Source organism: Dermacentor variabilis, chromosome 10, assembly GCF_050947875.1.
Source record: "Dermacentor variabilis isolate Ectoservices chromosome 10, ASM5094787v1, whole genome shotgun sequence".
Lineage (NCBI taxonomy): Eukaryota > Metazoa > Arthropoda > Arachnida > Ixodida > Ixodidae > Dermacentor > Dermacentor variabilis.
This window is the reverse complement of record NC_134577.1, coordinates 24,628,688-24,654,874: the sequence shown is the minus strand read 5'-3', so window position 1 is coordinate 24,654,874 and position 26,187 is coordinate 24,628,688. Positions and strand designations below refer to the sequence as shown.

The following is a 26,187-nucleotide window of genomic DNA, read 5'->3' as shown; positions in this document are numbered from 1 at the left end:
TTGTTTTAAGGCGAAAGCCTCAGAATTCTGTGTTTCAAGGTCACGTTGTGAGGTACAGAAAAACGGAGGGTGCCAATGCCGGCCGAGCTGGGTACCTGCCTCTGTACTCATGGGCCACTAAATTTTACCTTCATCTTGGCATTAAATAAACTGTCTTATAAATATAACCCCTGTAGTGTACAATCTTTGCAGAAGCGCTCGCTCAATACCCATAGTGGTAGGAGCCACCACACCATAGAGCGGAAATATTTACATTATCCATACGGTACAACCATTCTGCACAAATCACGAAGGCTTCGCATTTCGTAGACACCGGCCACAATTTAGTCTGCCAGTTTACTTTTTTCATCACTAAATCGTAAGGATGCGTTCGGAGTGTCCAGTCCTCGAACCTGCAACCATGGGCTCAGCACAAGAACTGTGTTGCCACATAGCCGCCTTTGGAAAGCTTCTTTTGCAAAGTTTGTTATATCCTCATGTGTTCCTCGTTTGCACACGCACACACGCACGCGCGCGCGCACACACACACGCGCACGCACGCACGCACGCACGCACGCACGCACGCACGCACACACACACACACACACACACACACACACACACACACACACACACACACACACACACACACACACACACACACACACACACACACACACACACGCACGCACACACGTTTGCAGGCTTTTGACCAGGATATCGACGGAACAGTTTCATTCCTGTGTTTTCACGACACACTGGACAGTCACCTCCCGAGCCGCCACGGCCGCGAAGACAAACATATAGCTTCCTCTGAACTTTGTAGCCATACAGCTGCATTCGAAAACCTTCCTTTGAAAGTTTGTTGCACTCTCATCCTCTGTTCCAGTCCTCATCTTGAGTTCTCAATTACACGTTTCCTGGATTTCGGCTCGGGTTTAGGCCGAGTGGTTTTGTTGGGGCGTTATCACGACTCTCTGGCGAGTTTCACCTCGTGCGAACGTCAGACTGAGGGCTCGGATAAAGCGTTGACGCATTAATGTAGCATATAGCGAGCGTCACGTGGAAGAACGACATATAGTCGAGGTTGGTAGGCGATAAGATGCAATGACAAGTCGAGGAAATCTGCAGGTTTAGAACGTGGGCTGGGCTCACGCAGGATGGGGATAGGTGGAGATTTCTGTAGAAAAAAGGACGGGCGGATGGTGACGATGTTTAGAGCAGCCAAGTTTGCTCTTCGCTATAGCTGTCTTCACTATACGGTGACAGGTACGCCATAACCAGGCTTTGCTTATTTTTCACTTCCTGTGCGAGCGCAGTGCAGTCGGCAGGTATCGCCCGTCGTCTGACATATCACAGACAACAGGATTCATGCAAAAATAACGCGGACCTTGTAAACGTGCTCTTCCGGTTCTTGTGCGATAAGATTCGTGGCAAACGACTTATTCCAGAAGAAAGTCACACGAACCAATAAGCTGCAAGCACAAATGTCGCGCAAGAAACTCGCGATAAAATCGGAAAACAATTGCCAGCCTTTTGGCGAGGTACAGGAACGCACGGAAATGTACTGTAATAGCATTGTTCGCAAACATGCCGTTGACTGCGCAAAGGCCTCGAAGTACGCCATGGTTGCAGCCTTCCTGGGCAGCCCGGCCGTCTTTGGGGACGCATATCAAAATCGGTGATCATTGAATAAATCTCAAGCACTCGCAGAAGCAATTCAGGCAGGCAGGAGCATTTGAAGTCTCGAAGTATATGTAGTCCTGCGCAGAGCCATAAAACCACGTCGAGTTAGTGGGTTTGTTCGAATCTGAGCGGTCGAGGGCTTTTTTGCAAAATATCAGATGCACATCAGGCATCGACTCAACACCAGTGTCACACAAAGCAGTATTCATTGTTATCAAGTCCTCTCCGAATCGAATTTCCCTATCGCGATCGGCCCCCTTCCTGAAGTTGCGAAGTCAATCGCGATGGAAAAATTCGATTTCGGTCGCCCTCGATCGTGATCAAAAGTGCCCTATGTGACACCGGTACCAGAAACTCGTACCTATTCATTATTCACGTCATGTCTTACATATGTACAAAATGCAACAGCCGACCCGCCTAAAGGAGTGAACTAAGGATTTTTCTGCGGACCAGTGTCGCTTTCATTTCCGACGAGGTACACATGTCTTGGGACGTCATGACGAACGCGGTAGTCACGTGGGACAAGGACGTCGCGAAATTTCGGTACTTGGTGCAGCTTGGTTCGTTCGCTACGCTTCTACTCAAGGTGGATGCAGCTCCATAGCAGGTGAGCGAGCGAGTTCAAAAAAATTGGGAGGACGCTTAAGAGGAAGCTTTAGCTCGAGTGCTCCTATCTAAATACATGTAAAAGGAGAATTCGTTTTTCTCGGCAACCACTGCACCAAATTTGACGAGGTTTGTTGCATTTAAAAGACAAAATTAAAATCTAGTGACCGTTGGTTTCGAATTTTTGAGTTAGGTCGTCAATTTTTTATTAAAAATTGGCAAAAATCGTAAATTTTCAAAAAACGAAACTACCAAGTTTACAACTCTGTAACTCAACCACTAAAGATGATAATACAATTCTGTGGATTGTATCTAATAGTACATCTAAAGCGGACAAAATTGATATGTTACACATGAATATAAAAAAATTTAATCATAGGGAAATACAACTTTTGCAAAACCGTTGTAACCAACGTAACAAATTCACGTAAGATGTAAAATGACATATTGAATTTGTCCGCTTCGAATGGTCTAATGGATGCCGTTTGCAGAACCGCGATATCAGTTCTTAATGCAGAGCTATGAATTTGTAAATTTCGTGCTTCTATTTTTTTCAAACGGTCAAATATCTGAAAATCGTTTTAAGAAAATTTAAGTCCTAAATCGAAATTCCGCTTCCAACAGTCACTAGAATTTAACTTTCTCTTTCGAATGCAACAAATTTCATCAAAATTGGTCCAGGGGTTATTTCATAAAAACGTTTTTGCGTTTTACATGTATTTGAATAGGCCGCGTCGGAGTTGGGCCCGAGCTAAAGCTTCCGCTTAAGCTTCGCCTTCCAGAGTGGAACGCGACAGCGTTCCCGTCGACCCGCCAAGGGGTGTAAGACAATGGGCTACGGCGCAGCGCCTACGCGCCCCGCATCGGACGCGGTGAGCGTCGAGCAACGCAGCGTTCGGCGCGACAACGAAATGTGCGCCTGAGCAAGCGACGCACGCCTGAGCCTTAGAAACAGCTCGTTTCTAAGGCAACACCGCGTTCACTAGAGGCGCTTTTGTACCGCTTTGAAGCATCGAACTCGTGGCTCAGTGGTAACGTCTCCGTCTCACACTCCGGAGACCCTGGTTCGATTCCCACCCAGCTATCTTGGAAGTTGCCTTTTATTTATGAAGTGCCTGCCGTGATTTATCGCTCACGGCCAACGCCGCGGACGCCGACGACACCGGCTTTTCTGCGACACGAGCTCCTTAACGCTATCGCGTTAAAATGACGATCGGTTTCGCTTCGCAGCCACAGCTTTCCTATTTCCATTGTTATCGTAGGTTGTTAAGTGTAAGCAGTCTTTATAGGAACTATTGCAAAATGATCAGGTGCAGAGATCCGTCATTCTTATTTGTCTAACTTTATAAGAGATACCTAATGGAAGTTTTTTAACAAGTCAGCCATTTTATTATGGTACTGTGGGAATGTGTTCCGCCATTTTATTGGCTCGACGCTGAAATTCTTGCCCGTCTGTTTAAACTTTTCCTTTCTCTATAGTACTCGTAACCGTACCCACTGTATCGTTCACTGGAATACCCTTGATAAGGAGGCAGTCTACATTGCCTTGATAATTCAGGTTATTTCATATTTTCGGGTAAAACTCAACAATCCCATATTTCTGTTCAGCCAACAAGGTTTATGGAAATTTCGTCGTTACATAAAACAAAAAAAATATAAGTGCAAGTGTTACAAGTAACGCTGCCCGCCTTGTACGGGGGAGTGGTCAATAAATGTTATGTTATTGACATTCGAGTACAAATACGATATATATGCTTCGTTTTCGCTCAACACTGAAACAGAAACTGGCATGTGATAAATTCAGCGCCTGCCGGACGCACGAATGAAGGAATTCTTGTTGTCCTCTCAGTTGTCACGTCGATGGCCTCAATGCTTCAATTGCGCATTGTCACTGTCGTCGCAGAAATGCAAACAGCGGTAATGCGCTAGGATGTATATACAGCACTCACGTTACTCTGCATTGCGAAAGGCGGCGTTGACGTTGGTAGCACGTTTTCTGAACTATGGTACGTTCACCGAAAGGTGGCAGATTGGGTTATTTAAGCACTATTAGTTAAAATTTGTTGCAAGAGTGTATAGCGTGATACAGTAAAACAGCATTGCAAGGACAAAGGTTCTGCCAGTCTTGTTTTTGTAGTCCATAGTTATTCGATTTATAGTTTTGAACATTGTTTACATGGTATTTTCATAGACGTTCTGCTAATAATATCATTATTGCCTTGTTTTTTGTGGCCGATGTTAAATGATTCATGTATCGCGAAAGAAGTTATGTCGTTACTACTGTAGGAAATTGCACCCTTTCAGGCACTGTAGTGTCTTCTTGGCACTGGGGGTAAGCCATAAATACTACGGCTCGTAGCTTTACGGGAAGTGAGAACTACAGTAAGCGTTCGCTTGCCAACAGTCGTGCTTTCATAACGTCGGCTCGCAACGCTGGCCTGATGAAGAGCGCCGGCAGGAGGGAGCGCGGGTGCTCCTCTTGAAGCGAGTGTTCCGCGCTGCCGCTCCCACTGTGGCGCGCCTCCGACACTAATCGGATCACGCGACCGTTAACATTCCAGCCTCCTCACTTCTAGAATCGCTTCGTTCGGCTCGCCCTTGCATCTGCGGAGTGTCACGTGATCTCCAACGATCGGTGCGTGGGCCGCGCATCCAGTGGTCGTGTAATTGTTATACAGCAATAGAGCTGCATAGGGCACGGCAACTCAACCCGCACCACAACGCGCATCAATGGGGTCCCGGCCACGGCGGCCGCATTTCGATGGGTGCGAAATGCGATAACACCCGTGTGCTTACATTTAGGTGCACGTTAAAGAACCCCAGGGGGTCAAAATTTCCGGAGTCCCCCACTACGGCGTGCCTCATAATCAAAATGGTTTTGGCACGTAAAACCCCATAATTTTTTACTAATCTAGGAAGCTTATGAGAAAAGATCCTGCGTTTTGTGTTCTCTCTGTTTCATTGCGATAGCAACTATACGGACACTTCAAGTAAACTTTCGCCGTCGCCGCCGCGGTGATGTTCCGTATGCTGTGGGTGCGAGGGAAAGCGTCCGAGGGCACGCCTGCATGCACGTTGGCCTCGATGTGCGCTATCTACTCGCACGTCCAGTGCTGGAGGTCATGTGACCAAACGTACGTTTGAAGGGGGGGGGGGAGGCGGTAGGGGATCGTGCGGTAACAACGTGGTCAAGCGGACGTCTCTGTCGGCTTGAGGGTATAGAAATTTACCCATTGAGAAACAATGTCGCGGTGTCTGTAAAGCGATGAATGCGGACGCAGTCAGCCTTTCCGAGGTCTTGACTATTGTGGGCAATAGAGAAAACGCGAATGGTTGTGTGGTGCAGAGGCTAAGAAAAGACAGCTGTAGCATAAGTAGCGTAATGTATACGAGAACTACAGTGGTGGCTTAGCGACTATGGTGCTGCGCTACTGCGCACGAGGTCGCCGGACCGAATCCCGACCGCATCTCGGTGGGGCGTAAAATGCAGAAATGCCCGTGTACGATGGATTGGATGCACGTTCAGGAAACCCAGGAGGGAAAAATTAATCCCGAGTCCCCACTGCGGCGTGCCTCACGATCAAATCGTGGGTTTGGCACGTAAAACGCCAGAATTTTACTAATTTTAGCTTTTCATATTGAATAATCTATTTTAGTGTATAAATGTATTTAAATAGTAAAGCACACAAGTAAGTCGCAGTTCCGCCCAAAATGCGCCAAATTAATAGACAGCTATACGAAGTAACGATAGTAGTTGTATTCGCCACAAAAGCTCGTAAACATTCTCTTACGAAATTAGCAAGCTTAAAGTCGTGCGCGCACCGGACACTCGCTGTCAAAACGCTGGCGTGAATAGCAGCAGCAGCAACGGACGAATTGACCTTCGTGCTGCCTCTCGCTTTAAAGAGAACTAAGCGGCGCGAACACAGCGCAGCCAAAGCTATCGGCCCTCGGCGCACCTACACTCAGTGCTCATCGTAGTTTGCTTTCGAAATAGGACTCTCTTAGCCGCACCATATGCAGCAGTTAAACACCCCCCCCTCCCTTTTTTTTTGGTGCCTTGGCGGGGTGGGGGGGGGGGGAGAAGACGGCGACCACGCCATCCACCCTTGTGGGCGCGAGATCAAGCCACCATCATCGGTTTTCACTCGCACCTGCAGCCAACGGCCTGCGGCCACTGTAATTACGCGGAAATTCACGTTGACGACGACGGCGGCGTAAATGCGCCTGGATTGTTCATATATTTGCTGTATTTAATTACCTTGGAGACACGCGCCACAACGCTGTTTCAAAAAGTTCTATAGCGATTTTGCGGTAAACGCGATATAAATGTGTTAGCATCACGACGCACATCTTTGAGTTCGCGGATTTAAACCGCGTTCACCAAATTACAATGTGTTGTTTAGGAAGATTACTCGACACAAGTCCTGCCTCTTCGAGGAGCGAAGTGCAACTGCCGGTGGTCTGGAGCAGACCACTTTGAATTTTATACATGTACAGTTCTACCCCGTGACCGGTCTCCCGTACTTCACACTTTTTATTTCGAAAACAATACTGCTCGCACTTTCGGCCCATTGGTGGTCATGGCGCCTCCTTACACAGCTGCGCGTCACGTGACCGTGTGACGTCACGCCAGACCGAGAGACGGGGCCCCAGCTCGCGGCATCGATGGTGGAGGCGACGCCTTGCTCGCCGCTGCTGCGGCGCTACCGAGAGAGGGCGCTCGCTGGTGTGACGTCACACTAGGAGGATAAATGGGGCTACAGCTAGGCTCCTCGCAGTGGTCGGCGCGCTGCCTTGCGCTATGTCGGATGATGTATAGCCATAAGTTTAACAAAGGGCAGCCATGTCCACACCGTCAGCCGAACCAAGGCGCAGCCAAGGGTATTGCTTTCGCAATGTTCCAGGCTTAACCAAGCTAAGCCTTCAGCCATTTTTTTTTCTCATTTTGATGCCCCTAATCTTAACGCACTAACAGGCATACTCATATGGTCATCAGCCTAGTGGGCGAGCAACAGGTAACGGGAAGTCGAGTTTATTTGAGTGTGTTGCAAGGCAAAGTAGGAATTCAGAGAGTAATCCTTCAAGTTTCCTTGCGTAATGGGAACCAGCGCAAACTCGTAAGTGATTGCATTAGCTGGCATAGTGATACCGCAAAGACCTGTACGAGCACTATAGCACGGCATTCTCGGTCGTTGGCTTTTCGAGATTACTCTCACTTTCCCGAGATTTCAGCGCCACTACAGATTTCGACGCGTGGGTGCACTTGTAGCCGAACGCGTATCCTGGCACTGTGCCAAGACGGCGAGTCCTTGACACTGTGCCAGGAACGCTGTGTCCCATTCTCTCCCACGCGCATTGCGCTGTAGTCACTCGAAACATCCCGAAAGCAATTGTTTCCTCGAAAGTGAACTACCGACAATGCTGTCGCTGCAGGGGACAGCCCTTTGCCAGCAGTGTCGTTCGAGTGGTGTCGTTCGCTCACTGTTACGCTCCATTGATCTGGTGTGAGTGTGAGCCTTACCGCCATCCACCCGCAGTTACCCGCAGGAGCCACCGATCTGCTGTGGCTTTCCGATGCTCAGCACGAAGTAGCCGATTCGATTGCACTGCAGCGGTGGCCGCATATCGATGGAGGCTAAATGCAAGAAGGCTCGTGTACTTAGCTTTCAGTGTTAGGAAAGAATCCCCAGGTTATCAACATTATAAGCCCACCATCGCGCCAAGAATGCAGAATCAGTCAATCAACCACTCACAATTAGAAAGACCGCACCGAGCAGCACGGCCTTTATCTTCACGTCCAAATCCATGGGGAAGGTGACCGTGAAGTTGTCGGCGGCGGTGCCGGCCTCCCGGATATATCCGACCCAGTTCTTCGTTATCGCGCCCAGCTTGGTGACGCCGTCCGTGGCTAGGATATCAAAGACCACGTCCTGGCAACAGATGGACGTTGTGCAGAAGGGGCCCTTGATCAGCAGGACAACGTTCCCCTGGCTGTCCATCCGGATGGAGCCCATCATGGCCATGGAAGCAGCGCGCACGTCCATTACCTGCGCCCGAGGAAAAAATAATAGTAGTAGTAGTTATTCATTTCACGTGCCCAAAAACAACCCTAACGTGCGTGAGCTGGCGCACACATATTGTTAGAAAAAGTAAAGCTGCAAGCAAATCTAAGTAATGAATAAAGGGAAAATATAAAAAGTTGGAAGAACTGGGCACGATAACAACCCGCCGACCATCCTCCACGACTTTTCTACGGCGCTCCCAGACGAACAACTAAGCAATGCAGCTCCAAGAAATGGCGCTGCATTGCTTCAACCGACCGAAAATCCTCTTTTGACGATCCTTATACCAAGCAGATCCTGGATCTACAGATCGACGGTGTGCAAGCCACTGGTCTCATCAGCACCGGGGCACACCTTTCTATCACGAGTGCTCATTTTCGCGGAAAGCTAAAAAAATTCTGACACGTGCGATGACTCAAGTCGTCCGGGTCACCGATGGCGGAACAGCTGCCGTTGTTGGAATGTGCATCACCCGCGTTTGCCCCGCTGGTCGCCAGACAGTTCTATTCTCCGTCCTTGCCAAATGCCTGCATGAAGTGATCCTCGGCCTTGACTTCCTTGCCGCGCACTCCGCCATTATCGAATGTTCAACCAGCACTCTCCATGTTGATCTTCCTCTTCTGGACCCCACTGACCCACCTGTTCCAGCAAGTACGGCCGCTTGCCACGGCAGGCCTTGATTTACGTAGACTTCATGTCGGCGCCGCTAATTCCTGACGGCGACTACGTTTTGGCCTCCATCGCTGACACCTTCCTCACCCACGGTGTCACACTACCGCAAACCGTTCTGTCTATAGTGGCGAACTGCATCTGCCTTCCGGTTGCGAATTTCAGATTGGCACCGCAAGTGCTGCCACAAGGCATCTCGCTCGCCTTCATTTGCGGCTTGGATGGACACGAAGTGGAAGATTTCACGGTTAGCTTTTCGGCTCATCAGCAGTCGTATACTTGCCGTGAAAGCGCCATTAAGTCGACGATCACTTCTGACTTAACACCGTAGCAGATTGAGGAACTCCACTTCGTTCTGCTTTCATACCTCGACGTTTTCGACATTAGGGGCCGTCCCTCGGCCCAAGCCACAGGCGTGACTCATCGCAGAAATACCGGCAATGCACTTCCCATTCATCGGCCTCCATATCGAGTGTCCGCCTGTGAGCGTCAAATTATTCAAACTGACAAGATGCTCGCCAAGAACAGCATCAAGCAATCTTGCAGTCCTTGAGCATCACCTATCGTGTTAGTCAAGGACTGCACACAGAGATTCTGTGTGGATTATCGGCATCTTAAGATAATTACGAAAAAGGACGTGTACCCTCTGCCACGCATTGAGCATGCTCTTGAATGCCAGAATGGTGCCCGCTATTTCTCCTCCACCGACTCACGCTCCGGGTACTGGCAGGTTGGTGTGAACAACATGAACCGTGAAAAGGCGCCATTTGTAACACCCGATCGCATTTACCAATTCAAGCTCATCCCGTTCGTACTTTGTAACGCTCCAGCCACCTTTGAGCACATGATGGAACTTTCTGATCAGCGGTTTCAAATGGTCCTGCGTGTTTATGCCTCTTGAACGGCGTCATAGTTTTTTCACCAACTTTATAGATACTCATATAGCGCACCTCTCAGCCGTCCTCGCCGTTTTTTGGCAGGCCGGACTGCAGCTGAACTCTTCCAAATGTCAGTTTGGCCACCACCAAATCACGGTTCTTGGCCCTCTTGTAGACACTAATGGTAAACGGCCAGACCCGAAAAGAAATATGTGCAGTCAGGAACTTCCCAGTTTCTCAAAGCATGTCCGCAGCTTTCGGGCTCTGCTCGTACTTCTGCCGCTTCGTTAAGAACTTTGCGGACATAGCCAGGTCACTTACTGGGCTTTTGAGGCAAGACGTGCCTTTTTCATGGTGCCCTGATGAGGCTTCTGCGTTCTCGCACCTCACCAGCCTGCTCACCACTCCTCCAAAAGATGCCCACTTTGATCCTGCTGCGCCTACTGAGATCCACACCGATGCAAGTGGCCATGGATTCGGTACAGTACTAGCCTAACGCCAACGTGGCCATGACCGTGTCATCGCCTACGCTAGCCGCCTGCTATCAGCCGCCGAGCGCAATTATTCCATTACAGAGCGTTAGTGTTTTGCCCTCGTTTGGGTGGTTGGGAAATTCATACCCTATTTAAACGGACGACCCAATCGGTAGTTACCGACCGCCACCCTCTGTGCTGGCTGTTCTGTCTCAGAGATCCTTCCGGACGGCTTGGTTGCTGGGCCTAGCGCCTACAAGAATTTTCATATCTGGTCGTCTGCAAATTCGGCTGCCTGCATCTGGATGCAGATTGCTTGTCCGGGTATCCTCCGGTCGACAACCTTGAGAACGCAGATCAGGACACCAACAACTCTTTCTTCCGTGTCGGACCTGATTCGCATCGGTGAAGAACAAGACCGCGACCCTTCATTCCGAAAAATCATCAGTCGCCTAGAATCATCGCCTAATGACCCATCAGCCCGCAAATTTGCGATTTATGAGGGTGTCCTATACCCCCCGCATTTGTCAACCTCATGGACCTGACCTTTTTATTGTCGTGCCTAGACACTTATGACGGAGTGTCAGCACTAACTTCACGATGCGCCCACTACCGGACACCTTGGCGTATCTCGCGACTACGAGCGTGTCCGGCGTCATTTCTTTTTTTTTTTTTTTTTGCCAGGCTTTGCATGCTCCTTCTGCCGTTACGTCACCACTTGTGAATCATGTCAACGTCGCTTGTAATCAATCGACGTACCCGGAACCATTCGTTCGGGTTAGACGAGATATTAACGGGACGCTTTAACCGCACCCTCACGGGCACGCTCGTTATGGATGTTTCGCCGGACCACCTTGGTTGGGACCTTGCTCTTCCCTGCGTAACTTTTTGCGCTTTCGTCAGGATACAGTTCGATTTTCGCCTTTCTATTGTACGCGCGCGAACCGACTTCACCTCTCGACACCGTGTTCCCGCTATCTGCCGCCTCCACTACCGAGTAAACCCGTGAGGCCATCGCGCGGGCTGACCACGCCCGTCAGCTTGCCCGCCCTCTGCTTACGACGTCACAAAGCAACCAGAGACGTCGCCATGAGGTTTCGCACCGCGAAGTGACTTTCCCTCCTGGTGCGCTTGTGATTCTTTGGCTCCCTTCTCGCCGCGTGGGCCTCTCGTTAAATCGTCTTTCCCAGTACAGAGGACCCTACCGTGTACTGCGCCAGGTGACACCTGTTACCTGCGAAATTGCCCTGGTCAGTTCCACCTCGTCCACTCTCATTCCCTCCGGTGACGTCCTGCATGTATCAAGGCTAAAGATCTACCACCGTGCTTCTGCCGACTCCCTTTAGTGCTCTGGGACGGTGCTTCTGCCGCTGGGGGTAGTGCTACAGAACAGTTATGTCATCTATCGAGAGCAGATCTCGTAGTTTCATCGCTTCTGAGCCCGTTGAGTCAGAAGTAGTGAGTAGTTTTCGTGCGACTGCGCTGGCCGACAGGCTCGGCGTTCGACGATAGAACCAGCACTCAACGCCCAAAGATTTCGTCGGCCTCCAGAAAGAAAGCACCTTCTGTGCAGGGGTGCGATTTCGACACCCGTACGGCTTACCGTTTTGTTGCATCGCTTTGCGCGCTGATACCTCGAAACAGCCATCAAGTCGGATGGCGGTGCATCTGAATATACAGCTCTAATGGCAGGTCCCCAAATCGAAATTCGCGCCTTTGATAACAAAATGGCGTCGCGTCTGTTTTTAACGGACATGGAGCGACATTATTTTTTCTTCCGCCGGAAGTGTTCCGTCATCGTAAGATGGCGGTAAGCCCCATGAACCGCCTAGGAACCGCCATGTTTTGAACGTATGGACCTAAATGGAAGCTTCGCCCCAGGTATATTTACCTTGCATTTTACTTGAAGCCATGTCTGAGTGTTGTCACAGTTGAAATACGGGGTTGATACTTGCCCGCTCGAACAATATTTCTGTTTGTTTCTTTCTTTGTGTGTGTGTGGGGTGGGGGGGGGGGCGGTGAAGAATGCGTGAATTCGTGCGTCCACTGGAGCGCGTGTGTGCGTAGGTGTTTGCGCGCGTGCATTTAAACACACAACAACCACATTCCGGGGTGCGCTGTATTTTGGTACACTGCGGATGAATTTTAAGCGCCTATGGATTATCAGAGTGCTCCTAAATGAAGTACATGAACGTTCATCCATTACGCGCTTATGAATACGTGGCCACCGCAGTGGGGATCGAACCAGCCTGGTCTGGTCCAAGAGCACAAAACTCTAGGCACTAAGCGACCACTCCGGGTACACAAATAGTTAGTTAATTCGGGTTTAATGGCGCAAAAGCAACTAAGGCCATGCTGCGCCAGGTACACAAATAACATAGCACGAAATAGCATAGCATGGATTGACATAACGTTCCATAAAAATCATCATATGGATCCCAAGCACTGTGAGAATCGATGTAGGCGAAGCTGTCCGTGCTGTTTGCAATTGTTTGACGATAATTAGCGATGATGTTGACGGCGAATGTTTATTTTTCTTCAGCCTTTAGTGCAATACGGAGAGCGGTGGGTTGGTGTGGAATCTTCACCTTGCGCGCACCACTGCTGTTGTGCTGCGCAGTGAACAAAACACGCACCGAGACGTGTTTGCTTGAGGCGTAGTTGTGCGCCATTGTTCATTGCCTGATACAAGGTTGGAATGTCATTGCCTCACACGGCACATCCCATCGTGTCAGAAGTTTTGAACTTCATTTGTATTATGAAGCTGCACGTACCCTAACCACAATCGCATAATGAAGCACGCCGTAGTGGCGCCCTCCTAGTGAATTTAGACCCCCTGGGGTTCTTTAACGCGCAACTAAACAGTACAAGAGCACTTTACTATTTCACTCTCATCCAAATGTGGCTGCTGCGCTCGGAATCGAGTCCGCGACCTCGAGCAACGCCATAGCTGCAGAGCCACTGCGGCGGGCACGGAAGTGTTGATTTGATGTGCGGCCGCTTCTGAAGTGTCGCCTAGGTGCTTTAATGCGCCTTTACGTCTACACGCGCTGCGTCAGTTGTCCGCTTGGCAAATTTGCACAGTGTTTGTTTTTCAGAAAATGCCGAAAACGCATCGCGTCTTCAACCTAAATTTAGTAGTAGCGTCTCCTTGCCTTCTTACGTTGCCTACATCTCCCCCCTCCCCTTTCCCCCCATGTATGGGAGCTGGGAGCGAAGAGCGCCAGGGCTCTTCCCTCGTGTCCTGACAGCTTCGTTTCCACCCCCTTCTGTGCCTCCTCTCCCCACCTCCTCTCTACCATTCTATCTGCCTCCCTTTGGACTGTTACACGCTAGTAGAAAGGTAAGCGCTGCAGTCTCTGCAATGTTTACGATAGGTAACGTACACCTTCCAGAAGCACTTGGGTTTAAAGCGGACGGAAGCGTCAAAAGGTCGGCAGTCGAGATAAGTAAGAGAGATTTAGAGTATTGGAGGAAAAAGAAAAAAAGCAGGTAAGAGGTTGATACGACCGGATCTCCGCGCTGCAAGGTGCATTTTGAAGCAAAAAAAAAAAAAAGAGAAAGGTTAAGGAGATGTATAAAGAAATGCTAGATGAAAACATGTATAACATACCTGATTAAATCAAGCAAGCTAGGTGACTTTGTCATGCCCGTTTCCAAGGGGATGTCATTAAATCATCATCATTGTGCTTTTGCAGTGGAGGGGAGGGGTGGGGGTTCTCGGATAATTGCAGAGGTTATTGTTGCGATGCCCACGGCGTTCGAGAGGACATTGTGGGTACGCAATGGAACAAGTTTCCGAACGGCGTACGCGCTATTTGTACGATCGAACTCTAGCCTCGCAGTATGGGTTGGCCGATATATACGTGCCTGGAGGCAGCAACAACAGAGTCTGCTGCAGTCGCAGCGAAGTGGCCGGAACAGCCGCAACACTTGGTCGTTGCGGTAGTCGAGCAGCCTCATCTCGAACGATCGGATGTTGCCGCAGCATTGGCGTTGCAGACAGCCGCTCTCCTCGATCGCCGTGAAGACGAATTGGCTCATGGTGTTCTTCATGATGTACCTGTTTTGCATCTCCCACGGCGTCAAGACTGCGCGAGTTGAATATATGAACGCAAGTGTGCAGTCTGCAGACTTTCGTCCGGTCAGCTGTCTCAAGAATGTAATTCGTGCAGTCACTCGCCATTTCAAAGCGTAAAGGAAGAGACCGTACTTACACGTGTACTTATCCTTTCCTGTAATGGGGTGTCTGTCACTGGTTAACAAATGTTCGACGTCATAACCCTCAGTGGAAGGCGCGCCTTTCTGTACCGGAACTTTCCCGAATGTTGTCGCTCGTCCTGTCCCTTTCCTATGGTGCAGCTCAGTCTTCTGTAAGCTGGTTACATGGACGACGCGAATATGGTGGTGCAGATTTTAGAACTTGCGTGAGCGCAATGCGATTACACCGGAAGGTTCACTGAGCGGTGTGTGAATTGGCGAAGCTTTGTAGTCCGCAGAGAAGGTTTTCGACGATCGACGAGTGTGCTCGATACTATCATCGTCTTGAGAGTTACTATACTATAACGCACTATAACGACCGTGTCTGCAAACTGTTACATAGCTACCCGCCGCGGAAGGATACGAAATTTCACACCGAGCGCCGTTTTCCATTCGTGCGGCCGCCGCGCTTCAAGCCGGACGGTGACGTAGTCGTGCCCCTGCGCCTACGTAGTCGTGCCCGCAGTCTGACGTCGCTCGTGGTGACACATCGAGAATTATTCAAGGCAACAGCTGGCATTTGTGTAGTATGTTGCTAGAATCGACGATATAAAGCTTAGAGGAATAACAAAACACACAAAAAGGAATGTCTGCGTGTTTCTTGTATTACTTTGCACCGCAGCAAGATAGATGTACTTCCGTTTCGTCTGCCTGTGCCCACCTCGTGCACTCGCGCGCTTAGACATTGCAACTGTGTCATTGTCTACCGTGTTCCAGCGCGGGATCATGCTCTGTGATCCGCTTACGTATGCCTCAGTGTTCGTGTAGCACTGAATTATACCGCTAGTCAGGTGTCTCCATGTACAGCGGGCAAATTCATGCGCTGCGCGAAACGAGACAATCACAACAGCTCGCGCGCGACGCCGTCAGCGGAAGTGTGGCGCGCCGCAAAAAAAGAAAAAAAAAAGTGAGGACAAAAATAAATGAAGGCGGGGTCCGTGACGTACGCGTCACGTGATCTTCGAGCTCCCGTTTGGGAGAACGCAGGGAAGGAATCGCGCTTGTGGAGGGAGAGAGTGTCTCGCTTGGCGGTGCAGCTCGCCTCTTGAAATAATGGGTTCGCGGCAGTGAAATATTTCTATCTCGGCTATTAATGGGAGCCGATTTGAACATTTCTTGCGGCATAACGCTGCCTAGACGACACGCAACAACTTTCAGCGTGTAACGAAAATTTGCTATGCGGCCTGGTTTAAGCGCCTCCACCAAAATATTACGCGCGGAGAGACACAGACAAAGGAACTAAGTGCTATGTATCTACAAGATCAGTGCAGCTCGTGTCAAGCCCAGATGTCCGTCTTCCTTTGTGCCATGTCTGTTAAGCGCCTGTTGTATCGCAACAATATTTACTTGCGATACCTAGTGTTTGCACTCGTTTCTTCTTGTATGTGAACCAGTTGGGCGTCGCATTTATCGTCAGCAAATTCCTGTGATTCCTTGCGCTCTTTGTTATGCGGGATGGGAGCAGACTCTCGCCGTCCACACCGTCATCTTCATCAGAACGAAAAGTGCATTGAGCTTTGGACAACATTGTTGGAATATAACAATGTATCCATTTGTCACCTTCAAAATACGTTCACAGTCGCTATGATACCCAAAGCAGTGGTCTCACAGAACCTATAGCAAGTCGCCAAGTGCGAAGGTTGCGCGATATTTAAGTGGTTAGCATGTCCGCATCCCAATCGCGTATCAGTGAGCTGTAGATTGTCCTTAAAGACATTTCTGCTTGCGGATCCCCGGGTTACGGGCTCCGTGCACAGCACTTGCCTTAGGTCAATGGAGCTTGGTATCTACCGCGCGACCATTTTCGCTTCTCACCGGAAGTGCTGATCGGCTAGTCACCGTCACGGGATCGTGACGTAGCGGAAGCGCAGTCGAACCAATCGATAGCGTTCGGGCCGCGTGCCAGCGATCGACATGAATCTGTTTCGTGTCTTTTAAGGCATTAAAGGGCCCCTGAAACGGTTCGGACAAATTTTGTAGACGCGTAGGGTACAGCTTAAGTAGAACATTCGCACCACAATTTAGGTGAAGCGTTACGTATTAATGGATCTACAAGCGATTAGAAGCTACCCTCCTCCCTAGCCATGCTTTTCCTCCTCAACTCGTTCGCCGAGCGAGTGGGGCCAAGCTCCGCCTTCACTGGCTCAGCGTCACGATGCGACGTCACATCGTCCACTTCCGGTTGTTTTGGAGCCCGCCCCCGCCCGCGCGAGACCGCTCCGCTAGCCGCTTGGCCGTCGACCCCAAGCGAGAGCTATCGAAGCAGCGTGCGTTGCGAGCATTCTGTCGTAGCGCCGAACGTGTCTTGTATTCCGGTAACCACAGGCAAGCTGGTCATTTCGGCAAATGACTGTAGGCATAAACTCAAGCTGATGAAGGAACTTTAGCGTAGACGTACGTGAGCGGCCTGATCGGTCTGCACGGTCCATACACTTGTTGGTGCAGCGCTTAACCAGCCAAACAAAGCGCTAATATTGCTCTAACCAAGTGTAAAACATTTTAAACATTTATAAAAACAACGTGTTCATTATTACACTCCTGCGAAAAATACACACCAGCAGCAAAGAAGAATACACTTCGTTGCTGCTACTGTGTATGGTTGAGCTCTGTGCCACCAGGTGGCTGCACCGTGCAGACCATTCGCATTTGCCCTTCTGCTCATCTCATGGCTCATCCCGTTACGGCGAAGTCAAGCGGCCAGACTCTGTCCCCTTGCGCTTGCGTTTTCCCTAATACCGGACTCGGGAAACGCTATTGCGTTAGTAATCTTCCGGTGTAAAGTGACGGCCACAAACGCGCAAATCCTGGCGCCGATCGGATAGCGGCAGTCCGATGCGCAGCAGCTAGTTCGCTCGTACGCTGCCTTGCAGAGGGACACGATGTCGCAGCTTGACATATTGCCAGTCGCTACTTTGCAGTCCACAAGGCAACAAAGTCGAATCATAGTGCTCGCGAAAAGACTGAGACCGACTCTGACCGCGGAGCTCTCTTCAATATGGAGTACGTTGTAACACAAGCAGACGACACATGCTGTGTGCCGGAAGTGCTTAAGTGTACTGAAAAATTATTCTTGTGCATTCTCTTTATGTTACTTTCTTTTCATAAAAACAAATTAACTAACATTCCAACTATTACGAAGATCATTTGTTTACCATAAAGTTGGAAAATTTATCGATCACGCGCTCTTGTCAGCCAATCGGATAGCTCGCCCCACTGACGTCGTATGGGTGATTTCGGTCATATGGGTAGGGGCGGCTTAAAATTCCGCCGAGCAGTGCGCTGCGATCGGCAGCGATGTGCATATTTAAAACCTTATAATAAATTACACGCTTTACGCGGAGCACTTAGATGTGTCAATTAATGATCAGAAGGACCTACTCTAACGACTCAATACGTTTGTAGAAAATCGTCAAAAGCGTTTCAGGGTCCCTTTAAAGCTTTTTTTTTTTTTGCATTAAACAATAAAGGTAAACATAAATGCCCGGTGACCACGCTCTCTGTTGTGGCAACAGCCGAGAGTCCGACAAAAAGAACATATACAAGTTCAGCCAATTTTCCGTTTTGTTGAAGTATTATTTGCAATACCGAACGCAATACCAAACCGAATCAAGGAGACCAACGAAGAAGTACATATATGCTTCCGCCCAGGTAAAAGCCGAATATTTCACTGCAGGGAACCCCGAATAGGCTGCTTTCTGAAGCAGTAATTCAAGTGGGAAGTAATGCATCAAGGCGACCAATAGATAATCTCTCACAAGTAACAACGGACTCAAAAAAAGAAACAAATCATAACAGTATATATCATTATTATTAGATCTGATATAATCATCAGATTATATCAGATCTCACACAAGAGATCAAGCGTTAGGCTGCTGTTAATTCACTGCCCCAAGTAGTCTTGGTAGCCTGGGCCGAAAAGCCGATCGCGACACCGACAATGAAAAAAAGTTGCGGAAAAATGCATAGGATGGGGTGGGGGGGGGGGACGGCAGTTTCTAAAAGTGGTTGTAACGTTTACCGGATTCGTCTTTCATGCGGACGTTTCCATGTCGGACAAACGAGGCGTTGTCTGAATGAGCTAATGCGCGAACACTCTAATGAGGTCAGTAAGCAAGGAAGAGATAGCTAGCCACCTCTCATTGCATGGCGTTTAAAGTGGCCGTGAGCAACTTTTTTTCTTGTAGGTTGTGCTGGGGGGTGGGGGGGGGTTGTATTGTCAAATTGCTAACCTGTGTTACCCTCCACATCCAGAACAGTGGTGTAAGATTTCCTTGCCATTCCACTCCTTCCGAAGGAAAACTCGTTCTAATCGGAGAGGTTGCATTGTTGTTTTACGTTCACGCATGCTGCCGTGACGTGTTCCCGCGCTTTCCTCGCAAAGTGGCATTCCTATACATGCTGTTGAAAGAATGAAGACTTGGTCTGTTAGTCAGCGCGGTTGTCTATAGTCTCCCTCACACACGGTCATTTTGCGCCGTTTCCGCTGAAGTCTACACGTCTCTCCCCGGCAATCATCCGCAGCGGGGAGTGACACGTACTTTCCATGATCTGTATAGCTTGGTGAACAAGCAGGTGGTCGATCTGGACCAGGTATTCCAGACCCCTGGGGCAGCCCGGCATGTTCGGCACCGCCGGTGGCGGCAATCCCGGGGTCGGCATTTGGACGTAGGGTGCGCGCAGCGCATCCATGTAGCTGCCAGCCACCGGCATTCCGGCCACCGGCATTCCGGCCACCGGCATTCCGGCCATTGGCATTCTGGCCACCGGCATTCCGGCCACCGGCATTCCGGCCATTGGCATTCTGGCCACGGGCATTCCGGTTGTGTGCGCTCCGGCCATTGCGGTATTCGGCACGGCCGCCGTGGGCTTCGGCGCCAGCGATCCTCCGGGTCCCGCTGCCGGTGCCGGAGCAGGTAGTGGTGCCCGCGGTGGTGCCGGCCGTGGTACCGGCGGAGGTATTGGCGGTGGTGGCGGCCGTGGTACCGCCGGTTGTGCTGGCAATGACGTCGGTCGCGATTCCCGCTGTGATGGCGGCTTTGAGGCCTGCCGTGATGCCATCGCGGTTGTGACGCCTCCTTCCTTTTCAAGAAAGCGCGGCAGCGGGTGAGAGCGCCTTGGCAGCTCCTTCGCAGACTCCTCAGTCGCGGTCTGCCTGCGACGTGAAAGCGCGCCGTGAGAAGACTGCGTGGGGAAGCATTCTCGGTCCATGCCGAGCGGTCATTTACTTTGGCCGTGAGGGCGTGTGACGCTGAGCGTTGAAGGGAGACAGTTACATACATCTTTAACACTTGAGTATAACTTCATATTTACTGAGTTAATCTGTATGCTCGTTTCCCTTCTCCCACCATCATGTCTTTTAAAGGTACGGACAACCGATTTCAAGGACCCAGCTTTTTTTTTTTCTCTATATAGCATAGCGATTGTTTACACATGCCGCGGTTACTTCCAAAAGCGCGTGCATATTTTGCAAGCAGAATTTTTCGACCTGAGCAGCCAGCTTTCGCTCCTGCAGCAACGCTTAGAGGCGAGAGCTTAGAGCGCGCCTCGCAAACTGTGAAGGCCGCTCGTCGTGCTGCTTTCATAGGAATGCAGTGAAACTGGTGAACCACCTATATATGTTGACCTTTTCAACCCGTTTTTAAAATTAAAAAAAAAAAACTGGCACAGTTGTTGGACAGACCTATCTTATATTCGTATTGTGCATTTCCCAAAGGCGCACCCTTACGTCGCGGCCGACTCGTCCCCGTCTTCAGTATTCTATAGTCGAGCCGAACCAACTCATCGAGAACGAAGGCGAAGGCCCAGCGCTACTTCTCTACTCACTACAAACGAACGCTTCTCTGCGAATTGTAAATTAGAAAAAAAATATACTTATAGTGGCAAAAAGTGTACTGTATCTCAATAGTCATACAAAGACCAGGAACCGCGCGACCTAGTCGAAGGTCACGTGAGAGGTCGCTTGTGCATCTTCACTCTTTTGCTGCGTGGGGCGCCAAGGATGCATACATTAATTGGAATCACGCATGCAACGTACAGAGCAGCGGATGTGTTTCGAAAAGCACAAGCCCGAAGCAAGCATCTATCATCAGCAGCAATGGCTCATACTCCGGTCAGTGGAAAACTGACGTAAGATGCATGGACGCAAAGCCGCATTAAAGCACCACAGCGTCTAAGCGACACCGCAGAAGCGGCCGCCCTTCAGATAAACACTTTTGTACTCGGCGCGCTAGCTTTGCGGCGATGGCATTGCTGGAGGTCGCAGGTTCGACCTCGCCAGCCGCATTTAGACAGGGACGAAATGTAAAAACGCTCGTGTGCTCGGATTTGGTTGCACGTTGAAGATGCCCTGGTGATCAAAATTAAAATGGAGTCCCTCCCTGCAGCGTGCCTCATAATCAGATTGTCGGGTCGGCATGAAAGCGCCATAATTTAATTAGCACCTAGTTTAGCACTTATATGCCTCTATGCGTTGCGCCATGTGTGGAAATGACAGTGCGAACCTTCTCGCAGGCTATGAACAATGGCGCACAATCACGCATCAAGCAAAGAGGTCTCCCTGCGTGTTCTGTCTACTGCGTAGACAAACACAAGTGGTGCACGCAAGTAACGTTTAACATCAACTCGCCACTCTAGTATTGCACTGAATGCCGACGAACTTAATCAATCGCCGTAACCATCACCGCCTATGAACCTCAATCAACGCAAGCTGCACCTAGGGCTTCGCTCACATCTTTTCCCACTGTGAGTGGGATCCGCACTTTGTTCTTTGTTTAGTTAACGCCATATTTGCATCAACAATCTATGATCGTGGAAAAATAGTCAAGTTGATCCCTGCGGAGACCGCGCGTGGCGCGGTAATTACACAGGATAACGCACTGCACGAAGTTGCGGATAGATACTTCATGTGTATAGGTAGTGCAACACGCGCATTGACGTTTCAATAACGGATGGCGCGACATCAGGTAGCATTCGACGTGTGTGTGTGTGTGTGTGTGTGTGTGTTAGGAAGAAAACCGGACGATTCCTGAGCTTTACTGGAAGCAGGTGTATTTCCAGCCACTGCAGCTCCTTGTATGTGCGACCGCTTTTGGAAACGTCGAGGGATACGGCACTGCCTCCTGCTTTCATAATAAGACTCCATTCAAACTGGGCAGCCTCATTTCACCTGTGTATAGTGATTGATCGATGACGTTTACCTTTCCGAAGGCGACACACGCGAGACGCCGTTGCTGTGGCCTACGGGATTAATTTCTAGCGCCGCGTGGTCCTTCGAAACGCACGGCATGCGAGCGCTGCAGCACGTCCGCGCCCATCAGAATGCGGCGAGAATAACTTCATTTATTTCCCCGGCAAAGGCCCGAAGGCATCGACATGTCCGTTGCTCGGAAAATTTGGAAGAAGCTGAAGCATGTAGTTGACACTAACACGTTAGGTACGTACGTATACCAGTCTTTGACAATTTCGACAATAAAAAATACACTAGCGCTGAAAAAATCAATTCGCAATCCATATTTGATTAACAATATTAACACTCGCCGTGTCTGGCTATAAGAGATTTGTGACTACGCCTGCGGCACGGTCGGCCACCATGAAGAACTCAGATATTCCGGAAGCCACCTCCGGGTGGGCTTCTCGCCCATTGGGTGTATTACACAAAGGACAGACGCAGCTGCCAAATAACTTTGGCGATTGGAGGGATGCCCGAGTCTGCACACTGACACTTTATAAGAGCGATCGTTGCACAACTAAAATGTTTTCCTTCTTGGTTTGCGACAGGCAGCGAATGTAAGGCAAGTTTACTCGTCTCTATGTTTTCGTTTGGGAGGTTCTTAGTGTTTTCGCGCTAGATACCCGGTCGTTTTTCATGTCGTTTGCGACGCTGCCCAAAGCTGGAGGCGCACACAGACAATGTACCTACTCAGCTGAATTCAGTCCCAGCCATTACTGTCCGAATTACGGCTTGATGAGAAAGTTTCCTTTTTTGCTTTGTACGTGATAGGCTACGGCGATACGGACGTGCTTGGAGCTTTGCGCATGCATGTCGTATACCGCGGATTTCAACAGCCGCTGAGCAGACGACGCGGATGAACACCTCTCTTGTTAACGAAACCCAGGGCTTGACGAAAACTCGTCTGGTCGGGATTGCTCATAGTCAAGGGTAAAGCGAACGTCGACCGAAAACGCAAAGATAATTAAACAACATCGTTTCGGATCCCATAAGGGGGAATTCAGACGAAAGAGGGGAGCGGACGATTATATACGTGTGAAGGAACTAACAGCGGGCATGAACGGAAGGGAGGCTGCCGTCATTGCAGCTCAGCGGGTATCAGTAGTCTGGATGATAGGTGACGCTTCACTCGAGCCACAAATAAAGGAAAATAGTCGTTACGTGAAAATTGTTTTCTGTTTCGTTTTTGGTCGACGTCCGTTTTACCATCGAATATGAGCAATCCCGACCAGACTATACCTCTCGCATTCCATTCGGCCTTCATATTGGCTAAGGAGCCGTGCAACTTCCACAGTGCTACAAATTTCACTTGAGATAGAGTACAAGCTCTTCACCACCGCCGTAAATTGGTCCATGCAGAAAAGGGGTTTGTTTGAATACTCCGGATTTGCATTGGAATTCAACAGAGAGACTAAATAACTATCAAATTACCTCGGCAGTCCTTTTGCGTCACCGAGGAAGTAATGCGTGGCAGAGCGAACACGCCATGGACTGAACTTCAAGGCCAAAGTCGAGGCCACGCGACAAAGGACAATTGCTGAAGTGAGGGTAAGCGAGTGCTCTAATGGAACGCAGATATTTTTGCTAGCGTTTAAGTCGCGTACATGTTATTTACTGTGCATCGAAGAGGGAGTGAAGGATTGAAAGACCCAAGGAGAGAGGGGGCAGTAGAAAGAGAAAACTGAAATATGGACGAAATAAGTGGCCTTACGGTGTTCTCCATGTGCCGAGGTGTAAAAATGAAGTTCGATCATTATAACTTCTTTAAAGCATTTTTTAGAGGAGGAGAAAAAAATAGAGAGAAGGCAGGGATGTTTATTAGAGCTTGTAAAACGCGCAAACCGCCTTTAAATAGGCGATTACGTTTAAAGCCCCACGCCTCCTGGGAAAGACACGGGCCTTAAAGGGCTTCTTCGAGGTTATTGCGCTTTACGGTGAGCGATGTCCGCTTTCCTCCGGAACGTCCGGCGGACCTGAACTACTGGGCATTCCGTCTCGGATGGATGTCCAGGCTTCACTGCGGCGGTCTGTGCGCAGCCAAATTATTAACGAAGCTCCACTCACCCCAACGGCTCGCAAAGCGGGTCTCTTCGTGCTGCAGGTGCAGGTCGTCTTCGTTGTTGTTGTAGCCTGTGATGGGCGTGTGGCTCCTACCCACGATGGGGGAACAGCAGGTCGTCGTCAGGACTGGTCCGCCGGCAGCCGCGTTCGTTGCGAGCGTCCGGGCACGTACCGCGAGAGCCCGTGCCAGTGCGAGGTGCGATGATGGCGATGGCGACGATCCTTGAGCATGGCACGTGCCCAACGCATTGGACAATGAACCCAGAGTCGGAGCTGAGCGCGCGCAGGAACAGAACTAAAAGGCAGACAAAACAGGCAGATACAACTCAAGCAGCAGTAGTAAAGGGCACAAGCGCGTGGTGTATATGGGTACTACGTTTTGAGATTGGCATGACGATTGTCGAGTGAGTATTATGCTGATAGGGCGTCTTCAGAGATTCTCATTTTCTACTCAAGAACCCTCCTAGGAGGGACATAACTTTTATTTGGATTCCGGCCCATGAAGGAAGTCCCAGGTAACGAAGTCGCTCGATCACGAGCTCGCCCGAGTACTCTACCACCGGGCAACTCTAGAGCAGCCAGTTCCAGGGATCAATGATAAGATCGTCACGTACAGGGAAATTGTAGAACATGACAAAGCCGAAAGAAGAATCTTTCCGCCTCCGCATCGGAGGCGGCACGTCCTCTCTCTGGAGGACGTTCGCATTTGGCGGCGCCTACAGCGAAATAATTATACATCACCAGGGAAACAATTATACATCACCATATTGGATCTACTTAACTCAGACGAGGGACTATAACGACGCCCTCTGCAAAATTTGTAAGGAGAAAGGTACGCCAGACCATGCAATATGGGAGTGTGCTGGCTCCCCAAGGGCCAAGGAAAAGATTGGGGGAGCAAGGAACCAAGGAACCAAAGGACCAAGGAAAAGCCCGGGAGGCCTTGCTGCAGAGCGAGGCTGAAGACGACCAGCGTCGAGCAATCCGCCTAGCCGTTGAAGCCGTGAAGACAACGTCCTCAACGCGCGGGGACTTCGTCCTCCCCCTACCTGCGTGTATGTTAAGAGATGGGCGCCCCAGCTCGGCGGAATATTAAAGTTTTCAATCAATCAATCAATCAATCAATCAAATAACAAATTAGCTATTAAGTAATAAGTTAAATAATGAATTGTTTAGGTGACTGATTGGGTGCTTACTTGATGTAATCAATGATTGCTAAATCAACAAAATAAGTGTTAATAAATGTAGTAACTAAATAATTGTTAATTAATTAATTAATCATTCACATATTCTTATTGCTTGCTTAATTGATTAATTATTTATTTGCTCAGTCTCTCGATTAATCAACTAACCAACAATTTAATTCGTTGATTGATTAATTAATTAATTCGTATGTTGATAGGCGTGTGGCATCTCCACAGACACCAGCTCACGCAACGCGGCTCCGTGCCCGCTTGGCAATTTCGAAACTATGGCGCATACCCAGAAAGAACGATTGGCCAAAGACCGCCATACCTAAACTAAAATGAGAATCAAGGAAGATATACAAGGCAATATAAGTGCTGAGGAATAGAAACACGATATGAATCATGCAGGATTGTTTGATAATGAATGAAATGAAACTCGAAAGTGCGGCAACAATTTTTTAGGGAGGATGAGGATAATATCGATTTAGCGCGACGATATTTGTGTGTTGCCAGCGAAATTACATATGGCGAGGAAAATGGTCCTGTAGCTGAAGCCCAGAGCAGAATCCCCGGTAGAAAGGACAATTTTACTCTAATTGGACCAAGCGGTTCGTGGCCAATATTCTGAAGTGGGTATTTGTCATGTGAAGGAAATCATCATCATCATTAATTGGGAAAGTCAATCGTGTGGAGTGAGTTGCTGAAACAGTGCCTTGAGAAGTATTTTTTCTTTGTACCTAAAATCGACAAAAAAAAATGATCTACTGTCGGTATTTTAATACCGAAGTGACAAACAGAGGTCTGCGTCAGACCAGCCCTGTGCAAATGAAAATTTAACCACGGAATGTGGCATCGCAATCTCATAAATGGAACTGCATATTAAATAACTGCATATGCTGGAAATCAAAATTCTATAGTATTGCTTGTTTCGTATACGCTTGACGAAAGTCGGAAATTTCTGCATCTTGCTGAATAGACCTACTCCGTAACAGGCAAAACTGAAACTACCGGACAATCCAGGAGAGCTTTGGCAAGCGAGTCCGCCATTTCATTCAGATGTAATCCTCCGTGAGTCTTAAGCCAAATTAAGTGGAC

At 49.3% G+C, this 26,187-nt stretch overlaps 1 protein-coding gene across 1 annotated transcript; it reads right to left on the bottom strand.

Moving 5' to 3' along the window:
• Positions 1 to 1,406: 1,406 nt before the first annotated feature.
• LOC142559947 (phospholipid scramblase 2-like) lies at positions 1,407 to 24,178 on the bottom strand. The gene is made up of 5 exons (XM_075671648.1): positions 23,909 to 24,178; positions 19,092 to 19,768; positions 14,227 to 14,447; positions 8,028 to 8,321; positions 1,407 to 1,742 (listed from the first exon to the last, which is right to left on the bottom strand). The coding sequence occupies exons 2-5, from the start codon at positions 19,672 to 19,674 to the stop codon at positions 1,665 to 1,667; spliced, it is 1,176 nt and encodes a 391-aa protein (XP_075527763.1). The 5' UTR covers positions 19,675 to 19,768; positions 23,909 to 24,178; the 3' UTR covers positions 1,407 to 1,664.
• Positions 24,179 to 26,187: the final 2,009 nt, after the last annotated feature.